The following is a 14430-nucleotide window of genomic DNA, read 5'->3' on the forward strand; positions in this document are numbered from 1 at the left end:
TGGTATAAAATTTATTTTGCACTATATTACACATGTAATCTAAACACACTGTGCTGTCATTTTGTCAGGGAACTACCATTTCAAAAGGGAGATGTTGTGTACATCTACCGGCAGGTTGACCAGAACTGGTTTGAAGGAGAGCATCATGGGAGAGTTGGAATTTTTCCACGCAGTTACGTTGATGTATGTTAATGTTTTAATTTAGTATACATTTTTAGTATTTGGATGTACACTAAGATCTCTATCTCCATGCCATTTCTCCAGATCCTGCCTCCAACAGAGAAAGTTCAGCCCAAAAAGTGTGCTCCGGTCCAAGTGCTGGAATATGGGGAGGCTATTGCTCGTTTCAATTTTACCGGTGACACAGTCGTTGAAATGTCTTTCAGGAAGGTAATTTTATAGAGCTTATCATAAAGCATGCTTTAGTCTATTGTCAATTTGCACTATCAAACAAATTTGTACAGTAGGTGTCACTGGGGCAGTAGTCTCCATAAAGGTTCACATGTGTACCTTATTTACCCTAAATAGATGAAAAGTAGTACCTTAAAGGCAGGGTTTCACATTTGTTCCTGAACATTTTTAGTTATGTTGGTTAAAAGTCTCCTCACATCCTGATAGCAATCACTATGTTAAGTTGTTTAAATGCATTTATAGAAATCTATGTCATCTGTGAAAGGCGTAGGACCAAAAAATGTTCAACCAATCATAGATCTCTGTCCGAACAGACGTTGCCTTTTTTGTCCCTTATCCGTAAGCGTAATTTGAATGCCACCGCGCATCTTGTTCACACAGACATCATACGTCATGGGCGCGTTCACGTGTGCTCACCTCCCGTCTGTAAACAGAGGGAGAATGGCAAACTTTCCTGCTGAATTGACAACATGCACAGGAGCCACAAAACGAAAGACATGTTTTATAACGACAACAGCAAAAACTGCCTGGATCAGCAAATAGCAAAAACCCAAATGAACATCGGTAACTTTACTGCTTTACCACGAGACGTAAACAGCTGCAGGAGGCAAAGGGTCTAAAAGGGTCGTTGCACTGTTTATTTTGGTAAGGTAGGTATCCGATATGTTTGTATTGAGATGGATTCAGATATTCTACTTTGATGAAACATTGTGTTTCTTATGAAATTTGTGTTCGTTTACGGATTAGCGTAACAATATAGTTACTACGTCTACACAACCGAAAGTGTGCTTTAACTAATTCTGATGTAAACCAGTTGATTATGTTGGTTATTCACTTTGTACTGCAAAGTTTTTTCACGGGTGAATGAGACATGAGATGTGACCGTTTGATCTCTGCGTATTCATGTACTTTGAAAGAGGCGTGACTTTGGATGACGATTTGAATGGAGGGTGGGATTCATTGCTAGTCGGCTACCGTTAGCATTTTCTAAAATGTGAAACCCTACCTTTAACTCTTTCCCCGCATTGACGAGTTATCTCGTCAATTAAGAGAAAACATTTGCATGAAAAAAACGTGTTCCTGATTGAGTGAGTTTTAAGGGTAATCTGTAATACCGTGATTATCCACTAGATGACGCTTACCCAATTTATAAAAAAGTCAACCATTATTTATTAATTTACACTGCGTTTATGTTTTGAAAATTGTTCTGAATCGGATCTCTAAACAAATTCCCTTCACAAAAATGCAATTATTTTAGCTTTTTGCTCAAAAATTTTTATTTTTAAAGAAAAATACTCATATTTAAGAGATCAAGATCGAATTAAACGTTTTTCCCTGTTTTGTTTGTTTAAAAGCAGAGGTTCTGTTCTTTAATTTGATATATTTGTACGTTTATAAAATTTTAGAAGAAAATTTTCCTGGAAGGCATTTTGTGAAAATCACAAAAAATGCTGGCGGGCAACTTTTCAAAAAAAGCCTGGCGGAGAATGAGTTAAAGGTTCATATTGATACCTTAAGTGTACACATTAGTATCCATTTTTTTCTGTTCCAGTGACAGCTTTTCTGAGTTTGTATTTATCTCTACGTTAAGGTTTAAAACCATCATCTGCACTAAACCTCAAATATAATTTTTTTATTGTACTAAATTTCATTAAAAATACTTTGTACATGCTAAGCCCTGCACTCCACTTTTTTAAATAATATTGACAAAGATTTTTTTATTTTAAAGGTGTATTGTGTAACTTTTAGAAGGATCTCTTGACAGAAATGCAATATAATATACATAAGTATATTATCAGTGGTGTATTAAGACCTTACATAGTACTGTATTGTTTTTATTACCTTATATTAGAATAGGCCGTTTTTATTTCCATACACCACGTGTCCCCTTACATGAAAGTCGCCTTCATGTTTCTACAGTAGCTGTTGCGTTTTAGAATTGAGCTGTTGGTTGCAATATCACAATCTCACCACTAGATTATGCTAAAATTGACACACACCACCTTTAAGTCATCATTAGTTTTGTTTTATAGGTTTAGAACAGCAAAATCCTTACCTTGAAACTTGCTCTCGTACTCACTGAAGTTATCGTTCTCCTGGTGTGAAATCAATGCAATCTGAGTAGTTAATCCAAAGTCTTGTGTCTGCAGGAAGGGGGAGCGTATTACACTGATTCGTAGAGTGGATGAAAACTGGTATGAAGGCAAAATTTCTGGCACTAACCGGCAGGGAATCTTCCCGGTAACCTACATAGAGGTGCACAAGAGACCCCGAGTGAAAAACGGAGTGGATTACCCGGATCCGCCTGTCAGCCACTCTCCTCACCGGAGCACTAATGCCTCTCCACAGGTAAACTTTACAAAAATCTCTGATCCTGATATGAGGATCATTGGATTTTAAACTCTATACATTGTTTTGATCATTCATTTTCCTATTATTTTGAATTATTTATAAGCTGTGATGGTTGGAAATTGAAAATGGTTCCTTATTTATTTCAGTTAAAAAATATATACTGGAAGATATTCTACGTTATTATGAAAAAGCCAGATGTATTTCTGGTGTAGTGTTCAGATGTATAGTATAATTGACTGAAATAATCATGCCATAAACTTTAATGAACCAGAAATGCTATACTCATTTAAACACGAAAATTTTGTTCCCATACCATCACTCTTTTTTACACATCCCTACTGTTTTTATGCTGTTTTATGATTTACCATCCCTTTTACGTTCTTCTTCCTTCCTTTCCTCCATCTTTTCCATCCTGATATCCCACCATGCCACCCAAAAGCCCATTCGTAATCGGCTCATCACCTCCCCCCTTCCTCTCCCACGCTCCCCCTGCCGATCTGTCTCACCTGAGGTCCACGCCATCTCCAATGAGTGGATTTCTCTCACAGTGGGAGGTGTCAGCAGCAGCCCCCCTGCCGCACCCACTCCGCCCCTTCCCCCTCTGCCAAGCACCTCATACCGCTTGGGTGAATACCTGCCCCCATCCCTGTCAGCCAGCCCTGTGCCTCCCGTCAGCAGCAGCCCCTACGGTATCTCCCCAATGGCTTCTCCATCCACATCTCCTTTACCTCCAGCCCATCCACCCCGCCCCTGCTCGGCCAACCCGTTCCTCACCTTTACTCCACCTCAGGGGGAGGACTTCCTTCTTTTCCCGCCCTCTCCTCGCCTCTCTCGCAGCCTGAGTCCATGTGGGGGTGCTGGGCTTGAGGGTTGGCTTAATGGGGGTATCAGGTTGGATCAAGAGTTACAGGAAAGGAATGGGGCAGATATAGACAGGGCTGGCAGCCTCCACAAGGCTCCTTACAGCAGGGGCAATAGCCCAGCAGAGGTATCTTCTGCATGGTGTGGTGTGTTTGTTCAAGGTCCCAATTTTATAGACGTTTAAGCAAAGTCACGGTTTACAAGTGCACAAGTTGTAACAGACTGAAACAGGGAACAATAACTCATCTGAGTGAGTTAGAAAGTAAACACACTTTTAAGTGAGCACACACATGTAAAAACATTGCTGCATGAATCCTAGATGTTGGTTTTTCATGCTGCTTGTTGTGAAGTTGCATGCTTTTCTGATGAAAATCTCCTGTATAGCTCATGGTAGAGCATTGCATTAGCAGTGCAAAAGGTCATGGGTTCGTAACCCAGGGAGCACACATACTAATAAAAATTATGGCTGAATCCCAAACCGCCTACTTCCTTGTGATGCACTGCAAGTGGTGTAAATGTCAATAAATATTTATTAGAGCTGCCAACTTGTTCACAATTTTTAAACATCCAAGTAATCGTCTTGCCATCAAAGAAATTCAAGTTGAAGCATGTTTTACAGGTATAGTGCAGTCCCTCAGCTGATACTACAAAGTCTAAAATAAGTGAAAAATAAACATGGTAATTGTACAGTACAGTAAAATTCACTGTTTGTACAGTATTGAGAATCCCAGCATGTTGTTTTGACTCTTGTTTGTTTGAGGTTTTATATGAAATGTTGTGACTGATACTAACTCACTAATTCAGTTTTATTTCACCCTTAACTTGTATTTTCACTGCTTCACTTTATCACTGTTGGTACTTAAAGGATTAGTCCATTTTCTTAAAAAAAAAAAAATCCAGATAATTTACTGTGTCATGTCATCCGGGGTGTTGATGTCTTTCTTTGTTCGGTCGAGAGGAAGTTGTGTTTTTTGGGGAAGGCATTCCAGGATTTTTCTCATTTTGATGGACTTTAATGGACACCAACACGTAACAGATTTAATGCAGTTAAAACTTGTTTCAAAGTTTCAAAGGACTCTAAATGATCCCAAACGAGGCATAATGGTCTTATCTAGCGATTTTTGACAAGAAAAATATGCACTTTTAAACCACAACTTCTCGGTCATGTGACGCGCCAGCCCGACCTCACGCAATACGTCATCACGTCAAGAGGTCACGGATGACAAATGCAAAACTACGCCCCAGTGTTTACAAGTGTGGAGAAAGAGGACCGTTCCGAAGTTGTTGTATGTGGAATGATACAAATTAATGTCTTTGTATCAGTTTTAATGTTTAAAATGGTCCTCAAATGTGCGTTTCATATATGTAACACATGACCTTTCCACAGAATTACGCAATTGCGTGAGTTCGCACTGGTGCGTCACAGAACCGGAGATAGACGAGAAGTTGTGGTTTAAAAGTGCTTTTTTGCCAAAAATGAAAATCATTTCGCTAGATAAGACCCTTATGCCTAGTTGAAAATTCAAGTTTAAACTGCATTAAATCATTAAATCTAAAGTGTTGGGGTCCATTGGGGTCCATTGGGGTGAGAGGGATCCTGAAATGTTTTTCTCGGAGAACGTGTTTTTTTCTCGACTGGACGGGGAGGGACATCAACATTTTGGATGGCATGGTTGTGAGTAAATTATCTGGATTTTTTTTAAGAAAATTGATTTATCCTTGAAGTCTTCTGGAGAACAAAAAACTGATAAAGTTGTTTGGTGCAGGCTTGTTTCAACCCAGCAAGCAATTTTTTGTTTAAAAGACGTCTAATAGCCGTTTAAAAAAGGCGTCTAGGCAAAAACAAGACAATAAGGGGTTGTCGGTGAAAATTTAAAGGGGACAATATTAAGATGTTAAATACATTTTCTGTCTCCCCAAAGTACATATACTATGTGAAGTTTTAGCTTAAAATACCATGTAGATTATTATAGCATGTTAAAATTGCCACTTTGTAGGTGTGAGCAAAAATGTGACGTTTTTGGGTGTGTCCTTTAAAATGCAAATGAGCTAATCTCTGCACTAAATGGAAGTGCTGTGGTTGGATAGTGCAGATTAAGGGGCGGTATTATCCCCTTCTGACATCATAAGTTTCAATTACCTATTTGTTTACATGCTTGCAGAGAATTGTTTACCAAATCTAAGTTACTGGGTTGATCTTTTTCACATTTTCTAGGTTGATAGAAGCACTGGGGACCCAATTATAGCACTTAAACATGGAAAAAGTCAGATTTTCATGATATGTCTTCTTTAATAGACATCTAACCATCACCTATAATAAATAAATAAATAAATATAAAAACACCCTGTAATCATTGACTTTGCCCATGGTGGGATATCATACATCTCGCAAGTTAAAAACGACACAGTGGTACTTATAGCCGGACTATATCAGGTCTATAGTTAACCTAGATGGTGAAATAACAACTGTTGCTTGCTGGGAACCTTAGAGATCAAAGGATGCAGATTAATTATTATTATTCATGTATTTTTGTCCACAGCCATTAAAAAACGATGTAGAGTATTATGGGAGATCTTCAAGAAGTCCTGTCATGCTGTTTGACATCCAAGACAACAACATGAACGCCAATTCATTCACGGTAAGTTGACTTTAATGAGGCTTTTATACGATAACTCCACACATTTGAATACTCCATACTTGTTACTTGATGTCACATGTGAATGTTAAATATGAGAAGGTTCATGATCTGTACCGATTGGCCTTTAAAAAAACACATTGCATCCAATTAGGCTCAGTGTTTGTTTTATGTTAATATTCTGTAATCCTAAACTCACCCATAATGTATAATGCATGAGAAAACATGGTGGGAATCTGCTTTGCGAATAAACCAGTCCCACACTCTCAGAAATAAAGGTACATGAAGGTACAAAACTAGGGTGGTACCTTTTCACTGTGACGGGCCGTGCATTTCCCACCTAGGCCTTTAGTGCTGTCCTACATGAATTAATCCGTCTCGTAATACTATCATTATGACATCAGGGCAATAGCAATACATCAACCGTTAAATTGCAAAGTAAAATAGAAATTACTGTATATTTTAAACCTGAAGGAATAACAATCAAATTGTTACTTTTTATAAAAAGACACTATGAAACGTAGCAAATATTATACAGAAACCCATTTGAAAGATAAAGGCAACTCTTTATTTTTTGCAAAAGAAATTGCATAAATTGCTTACCGACTGTTTTGAAGAATCAAAAGTATAACAAATTACTTTGTTGACAGTCTGTAATTCAAGGATAATGCAAATAGTTTTTCAAAGGTTTACTATAAAAAAATTGATATTCACAAAATTTACATTTTACAAATAGTATTTGCTTATTAAATAAAATGCATTAAATTCACCAAATTAGCCTACAGATTATTTGTACACAAAATCCATCCTCCTTTCTTTCCTCAAGAAGAGTTCGATCACTCTGTTGTACAACATGAAGTCCTTTTCTATTGCCATAGAGGCTAATGCTGAAGGCCGAGACTGTCCAGTAGTATTTTTGGCATAAGTTTGAATTCGTTTTAGGGCTGAGAATGCCAGTGCGACCGAAGCAGATGACACGGGAATAATCACAGCCAAAAATGTCAATAGAGACAGAGCGCAGCGCCCCACGCCCACCGGGGGGAAACAATCCAACCGTCTCCATTGACTTTGTATTGCGAGAGGCTGCCACCTTGTCATTTCTGGCTTATTACAAAAAACAGAATAATGCCTAAAAGCTGCTGTGTGAAAATGTGTACAGCTAACAGGCCAAAAAATCTCAGAAATAAGTTTTTATAAGCTGTCGAGCCGTAAAACTCAGCCTTTAAGGAGAAAAAAGTGGATCGCCGACTATGTTTCCCCCTAGTGGACGCAGTTCTACTAATATGAGTACTATGAAAAGTTGCCTGTTTCCACTTTTCTGTTGTTTTTTGGGGTCGACAGCTTATTACAGATTTAACTTAAAAACAGAATAATACCTAAAAGCTGCTGTGTGACAAGGTGTACAGCTAACAAGTCAAAAAACCCAGTTTTTATAAGCTGCATTTGGAAATTTTTCCCCGGTATGTTTGAAACTGCTGAGGGTCAATCCAATCAAATGAGGCAAAAATGCTAACATTATTGTAAGCCTTCTAGAAGGCCAATTCGAAATCTGATTGGTTAATGCAATGATTTCATTGCCATTTATCTTAAGCTGAAGGCGCCTGCACTGTTCGTTCCGAAGGCCTAGGCAGATTTTTTTGACCCTGGCAACACATGATGTCAGCCGCTGGCTGAAATATGATTGGATAAATGCTTTATCATAAATATACACTACTGGAAGAAGGGCAACCAAGAGAAAAGCTGTGAAATGAAGATAATAGACTACTATGGAATTCATTTAATACACATTCATTGAAAACTATATTAAAATATAAATCAGTGATTCAGATAGTGTTTATCTATCTATACTTGACGGCCCACCACTGCCTTTACAAAAGTATACTTTGTACATAAAAGGTGCATATTGGTACCTCAATATGTACAAAAATGTTACATCATAGGACCCTTTTTAAAAGTTAATTTTGTAGCTTTTTTCTGAGAGTGTATATAAAACTGGCTTTAATTTCCCTCCTTCCATATGCACTCACTGTGTTGTCTCACTCTTCCATGCCTGTCTTCTGGAAACTACCATCACTTCTGGCTTTCCTGGTATTAATGGACATTCCCTCCTTTCTGCCCTGTTACTTACCGGACTTCCATTCCTATCTTCTCTAACCACTCCGTCCCTTCCTCAAACTCAAATTTCCATCTGAATGACTGACCCCACTCCCGGTTTGTGGCCACCTCTTGTGCTGACCCTGTTCCACCAATAGGAGGCAGTGTGTAATGAGATCATGAATATTGCAGAGACCTCAGTGAGGTACTGCAGCACTTTGTCACGCCCCATAGACTCCGCCCACCGACTACTGTGTCCTCCATATAAACGCTCTCTCATCATTTCCCAGCAACCCCTGTCCCAGAGCAGCAGTCCTGAGCCTGGACGCATGAGCTGTGGAATGTAAGTACAACATATCGTGCATCTGTCAATTTACTGTCTTTTTTACTGCCCTTAAAAATGCAGGACATTCAGGAGGAGCACCACGGTAAAACCAGATACACACCATCCTTAGACTGGTTTAAGAATGTATTAAGTCCCCCTTTTTGAAAGAGGGGTTAACAGCACCCAACTTTAAGTTACTTGATTATTCCAGGATTGAGGTGCATTAGATTGTAATGCCAAATTTACATTATCCTGCATTATATGAGTTTATATAATGCAGTACTTTGAATTGTTTAGCAACAGACAGACAACCAATCATCAGTGCGTACCTTATTAAATATTTATGCGCTCTGCACAGTTGAAGAAATGTTCAACTATTGTGTTAAGCTTCAACCTGTAAATGAAAGATGAAAATGTCATCCAGCAACAGCAAATCCATTAACTAAAGTGAATCTGAGACCATATTATTTGCTTTTGTATTATTGAACTATGCAAGTGTTGTTGAAATTCCCTGCCTGCTATTTGGCACGCCGCAGTGCCAGCAGGGCAGCCTTATGACTTCTATTGTGACACACAGACTAAACAAAGTGCAATGCTTTTCATTGAAGCTCATTAACTGTTTTCTATATTTCGGTGTTAGACTAAACCAGCCTTCACATTCGGTCAATACACTGTGTATTGTGCGATTGTTTTCAGTGCTGTTCAATGTGTGATGATGCATTGTAATCTGTTGTAGATTTCAGGCTCTGTACAATTATGTGCCTCAGAATGACGATGAGCTGGAACTACAGGAAGGAGATCTGGTCAACGTAATGGAGAAATGTGATGATGGCTGGTTTGTGGGTAGGTGTCATTACTAATAGCATTAAATCTCCAGAAAGTTGAGTCTTCTGTGTTAAATCATTACCTATAAAACTACATGCTACTTTAAACGTGTTCTTATTTAGTTACTTATTTGTGATCCTCCCTGTGAAAACCCTGTGTTTTTTTTTACATAAAATAAAGACGATTCTGTGAAAATATAACCTTGATATCACTATATATCATACCAAATATTGAAATGAACGTAAAATCAATTATCCAAATCAAACTTTAATGCTCTTAGTATTTTTTAGTGCAAATATTTTATAACGTCACTAGATTTATGCTTAAAGTAAAACGCCACCGTTTTTCAGTGTTTTACTATGTTCTTACCGCAACTTAGACAAACTGATACATACCTGTCTTTTTTCACTGCGTACACTTAGTCTTTGTGCGGCGTGTTGCGAATGTGTTGGCATTTGGCCTAGCCCCATTCATTCCTTGGGATCCAGGCAGGGATGAATTTGGAGGCCGCCAAGCGCTTCCATGTTTTCCCTATTTTGGGACTGTTATATGGGTGGTTACACAAGTGGGTATGGTTGCGAAAAATAAAATGTTGTGATTTTTTAGGCGAAAAAAATTGGGAGCTGTGTTGTATGGCGGAGGAGCGCTTGGTTTGCAGCACTTCGACCTCGGGCGCAGTAATATTGACGAAAGTTTGAGTGAGAGGGGGTGTAGTCAGGAGTGATTATGTTGCTGCGCACCGGGGTCGGGGTGCTGCGGGCTGGGTGCTCTTCCGCCATACAATATAGTTCTCATTTTTTTGCCGCTTAAATATCTGCTTAAATATCGCCACGTTTTATTGGTTTTCATATATTATTATTCATTATATATATATATATATATATATATATATATATATATATATATATATATATATATATATATATATATATATATATATATATATATATATATAATGAATAATAATGAACAAACATTAAACAAATGTATTTTATTAAGAAATGGAAATATTTAATAATCTATTACTTGACATCATACATGAAACTTACTTTATTTTCCAATAAACTGATGAGTTTTGCATCAAATAGATTTTTGATACTCTTGCAATAGACAATATTTGACGATTCACAGACGATTCATTGTTACATCTATGACTTAAAAAAATACGATTTGTATATCCTTTTCTTTTGAGAGACCGTTCGCATCAAGTTGCCAAGTTTACTTTAAATCTTGATATAGACGCGTCTGAAACAAAACTCGTATTTACAGGCGAACGCTTTGAATAGAAGAAGAAATTCAGCACGTCCTGCGTTTTCCATTCATTTTAGATGTTAAGTTAATGGACTCGAATGCAAAAATTCTTCCAATAAGTGGTCGGGACTCAGGACACAATCAATTTGGGCATAAAGTGGTGGGGCTGCTGTGACTGCAGGCAGCCTATGACAGCAACCTTCAACCTGGTGGCATGACAACAACCGGCCTCGTTGCCAAAAAACAGACCGGCCCACCGGGAATTCTCCTGGTCCGATTAGCCATCTGGGCCTGTTACCAAGTATTGGTAAGGAATTATATGTGCACGCACGTTTTTTTAAGACCTTTCCTGAGACAGAAAGTAAACATCCATCCATCCTGCCTGCGGGCATTTGCGGGCGGGAGTGGGACAAAATATCACAGATGCGGGCGGGAGCGGGACTAAAAATTACAAATCTTTGCGGGAGCGGGCGGGAGTGGGACTGAACATTGCGGGTGCGGGCGGGAGCGGGACTAAAAATTGTGTCCCGCGCAGACCTCTAATTTATTGCCACGTTTTATTTTGTGCCACCATACTTAACTCGTGTAACTGCTCATGCAGCAGTCTTTGAGTAGAGAGAAGATGGAGGTGTTTGGTGGCTTCTGGGTGTATCCCTGTTTGGATCCTAGGGAATGAGTTGGGCTGGGCTAAATGCTGGCGCGTTCACGACGCGCGGTGCAGGGATTGAGTGCATGCATTGAAAAAAGACAGGTATGTATCAATTTGTATAAGTTGAAGTAAAACATAGTAAAATATTGATAAACGGTGTTGTTGTCCTTTAAAGGTGCAGTGTGTAAATTTTGACAGAAATGCAATATAATTTACATAACTATATTATCAGTGGTGTACAAAGACCTTACAAAATGAACTGTATTGTTTTTATTACCTTAGAATGAGACGTTTTTATCTACATACACCACGGGTCCCCTTACATGGAAGTCGCCATTTTGTGCCGCCATGTTTCTACAGTAGCCCTAAACAGACAAACTGCTCCACAAAGTGCGTTTTGTCACTATTTTGTCTTAGACACTGACATGTTCGTCTTGTGGCGGCTACCGTAGCTTCTCTATGCGTTTTGGTAAACGGTGGACTGAGCTGTCAGTTGTAATTCACAATCTCACTGCTAGATGGTGCTAAAATCTACACCCTACACCTTTAAGAAAATAACAAATATGCATTTTTTAAAATAAGATAAGTTAGCTTATTTAATACTTTTTTATATATATTTTGCTGGACACAGAAGATTACCGTTGGCTTTTCTGTGCAGGTACATCGAAGAGGACAAAACAGTTTGGCACTTTTCCTGGCAACTATGTAAAAGTCGTCCATTTGTGACCCAACATCATTGAAGAATTTATGGTGTGTGTGAAGAGATTCTAGCGCTGTGCTTAACAGGCAGACCCTGTTTGGGACACTCATAATATATTGACATCAGATGAAGTTATCTCCTCCCAACCAAAATTTAATCTTGTCCGGGTGAATGTCGAGGTATGTGATCAGTAAGGTTTGCGGCATGTCAGCAAGGAACACGTAGTTCAATTGAACAACAGTGTCAGATGTTGGTATTATCTAATAAATGAAGGATTTTATTTGTTTTGAAATGCTCAGATTTAGCTAAAAGCCATTTATATTTCTTATCCTGAGGAAAATGAACGAGTTTACAGCTGCAAACTGTACTGAAGTGCAGCGCAAAACACTTCATCACATACCTGACATACAAGCCATTTCTGAAAAAAAAGTATTAAATTATACAATTTATTTTTGCTATAAATGTGAGAGTGTAAGATTGACAGTATAGTGAAAGCATCTGAAGGTGTCTGTATTAAAAAGTTACTGGGGTGAGGAAAGCTTTGAAGAAAGTTTAATATGAAGTGTTTCTATTAAATTGCTTTAGAAATGTGGATTCATAAAACACTCTTTGAAGAAGTGTGATTTCAATATATATTCCAATATGAGCATTGACCTCTACAGTGTATTTGACAGTGCAAAAAAGCCATTTGTAGACATCAAAATTATTTAAGGTCTCTGTCAGTGTCAAGTTAAGGAGGATATTGACCTTTTAGCTCATAAGCTACATGACTTAAAGCCTAGAGAGAGTTTCGATGCAGCATGTTTGTATCATCACAGCACTTACTGAATTTTACAACATTTCTGTTTATTAGATCATTACTGACCAACTCACAAATCTCCAGTGCATACAATTTTGGACTTGCTAACCAAAAATGAATAAGCTTGTTTGAGCACTAAGATGTGAAGGGCTAAAACTAAACCCCATAAAACAGAACTTATTCTGACTAAATGCTTTGCCTCATACTATTTATTTGCCTGAGTGCTGTGTATGTCGTCTTTTTCAATCATTCAATTCATTTTGATTTGGTTGTTCTGAAGAGTGTATTACGAGACGCAGTGTTTTTACAGTACCTCCTTTAACACAAGGCTTGATGATGATGTTAATCCAGGTACTCACTGACATTTACAGTGTTATGGCTGGCATTTGTTTGTGTGTTGGGATTGGACGATCCATATGAGATTGCCGTACCTCGTTTTCAAAGTGCCATTTACAGTAGAAGATGCTAAATCTGGACCGTTGCGTTTTTTCCATTGATTAGCATTTAGTCTTCCTTACCAGAATGTTGTTCATATCTACTACAGTGTGTATGGTCGTAGATTTGCTTTTGCTTCCATTTAAGAAGTATTACGAACTAGAAAACACCAGTTTGGCTTCTGTCCTCTAACAATGTGACAATTGCATTGTTTTTTGTTTTTTTAAATCTCCCCTATAGTTTTATACGGTCCATTCCATATAATGCCAGAGACTGTGCTGCTAGAGCGCATGAGGATTATTTGTCCTCAACTGAATGCGTATCTTACACTTCCGTCCGGTTCAAAAGGAGACATTGGAAAATCTCATTGAAAATGTCTAGATTATATTTTTGTCCTTTTGTAAATCAGTGGTTGTTGCTAAAACTTTGTCATGAAGTAATGATAGAAGATCGAGAACACATTTATTAAATATGAGAACTTTGTGTTTTGGCCTTTTGAAACATTCAAATCTAGCGTAGCATTCATGAATGTAGTGTTCTGAGAAGCGTGTAACTTGGAATAGGAAGGTTGAAATGTAATTTTTCCTATTCAGTCAAAGTTGTAAATATGTAAAGTATAAATAAGTGACTGAAGTTACAGCAACCTCTATAAATATTACAGATTATATTAAATGAAGAATATCGGGAAAGCACAGAGATTTGCTTAACGTAGGCAATCTAATAACTGAATGCGTGATTCTTACACTGTGTTGGGATATAAATGCCTTTCTCATGTCTCATCATTGAACTGTGCCTCATTTTTGTTGTTGTTTTATGCCTAGAGGTAAACACATGTTAACATAAGTTTGTGACAGGAGACAATTACCAGGTTCTTTACCACAATCACCGCAGTTATTCAAGACACCTGAGATGTGTAATGTATAATTATTACTTTATGATCTGTATGCAGCTGCGAATTTTGCATTTCTTGTTTGTTTGGTTTTGTTTATTTGCAGTGCTGTTACAATTACATTGAATTGAAACACTATTTACTGCTGTGATTTTCTCATTATGCAATATTTAATAAACAATATCTCAGCTTTTAACTGACAC

General features: G+C 38.0%; 1 protein-coding gene across 11 annotated transcripts in view; it reads left to right on the forward strand.

Moving 5' to 3' along the window:
• The window catches only part of LOC129416160 (sorbin and SH3 domain-containing protein 1), a 57148-nt gene extending 42721 nt beyond the window's left edge, over positions 1–14427 (forward strand). For 7 of the 11 annotated variants that reach the window (XM_055170418.2, XM_055170421.2, XM_055170420.2 and 4 more), the window contains 8 exons: positions 69–183; positions 265–390; positions 2566–2760; positions 3203–3751; positions 6165–6263; positions 8513–8697; positions 9416–9522; positions 12063–14427. In XM_055170418.2, coding sequence (XP_055026393.2) covers positions 69–183; positions 265–390; positions 2566–2760; positions 3203–3751; positions 6165–6263; positions 8513–8697; positions 9416–9522; positions 12063–12130 — 1444 coding nt within the window. In that variant the 3' untranslated portion in view covers positions 12131–14427. The remainder of the gene's footprint in view (positions 1–68; positions 184–264; positions 391–2565; positions 2761–3202; positions 3752–6164; positions 6264–8512; positions 8698–9415; positions 9523–12062) is intronic. The other 4 variants (XR_008635188.2, XM_055170424.2, XM_055170426.2 and 1 more) reach the window with 4 other exon arrangements.
• Positions 14428–14430: the final 3 nt, after the last annotated feature.

This window comes from Misgurnus anguillicaudatus, chromosome 11 (genome assembly GCF_027580225.2).
Source record: "Misgurnus anguillicaudatus chromosome 11, ASM2758022v2, whole genome shotgun sequence".
In the NCBI taxonomy this organism is placed as follows: domain Eukaryota; kingdom Metazoa; phylum Chordata; class Actinopteri; order Cypriniformes; family Cobitidae; genus Misgurnus; species Misgurnus anguillicaudatus.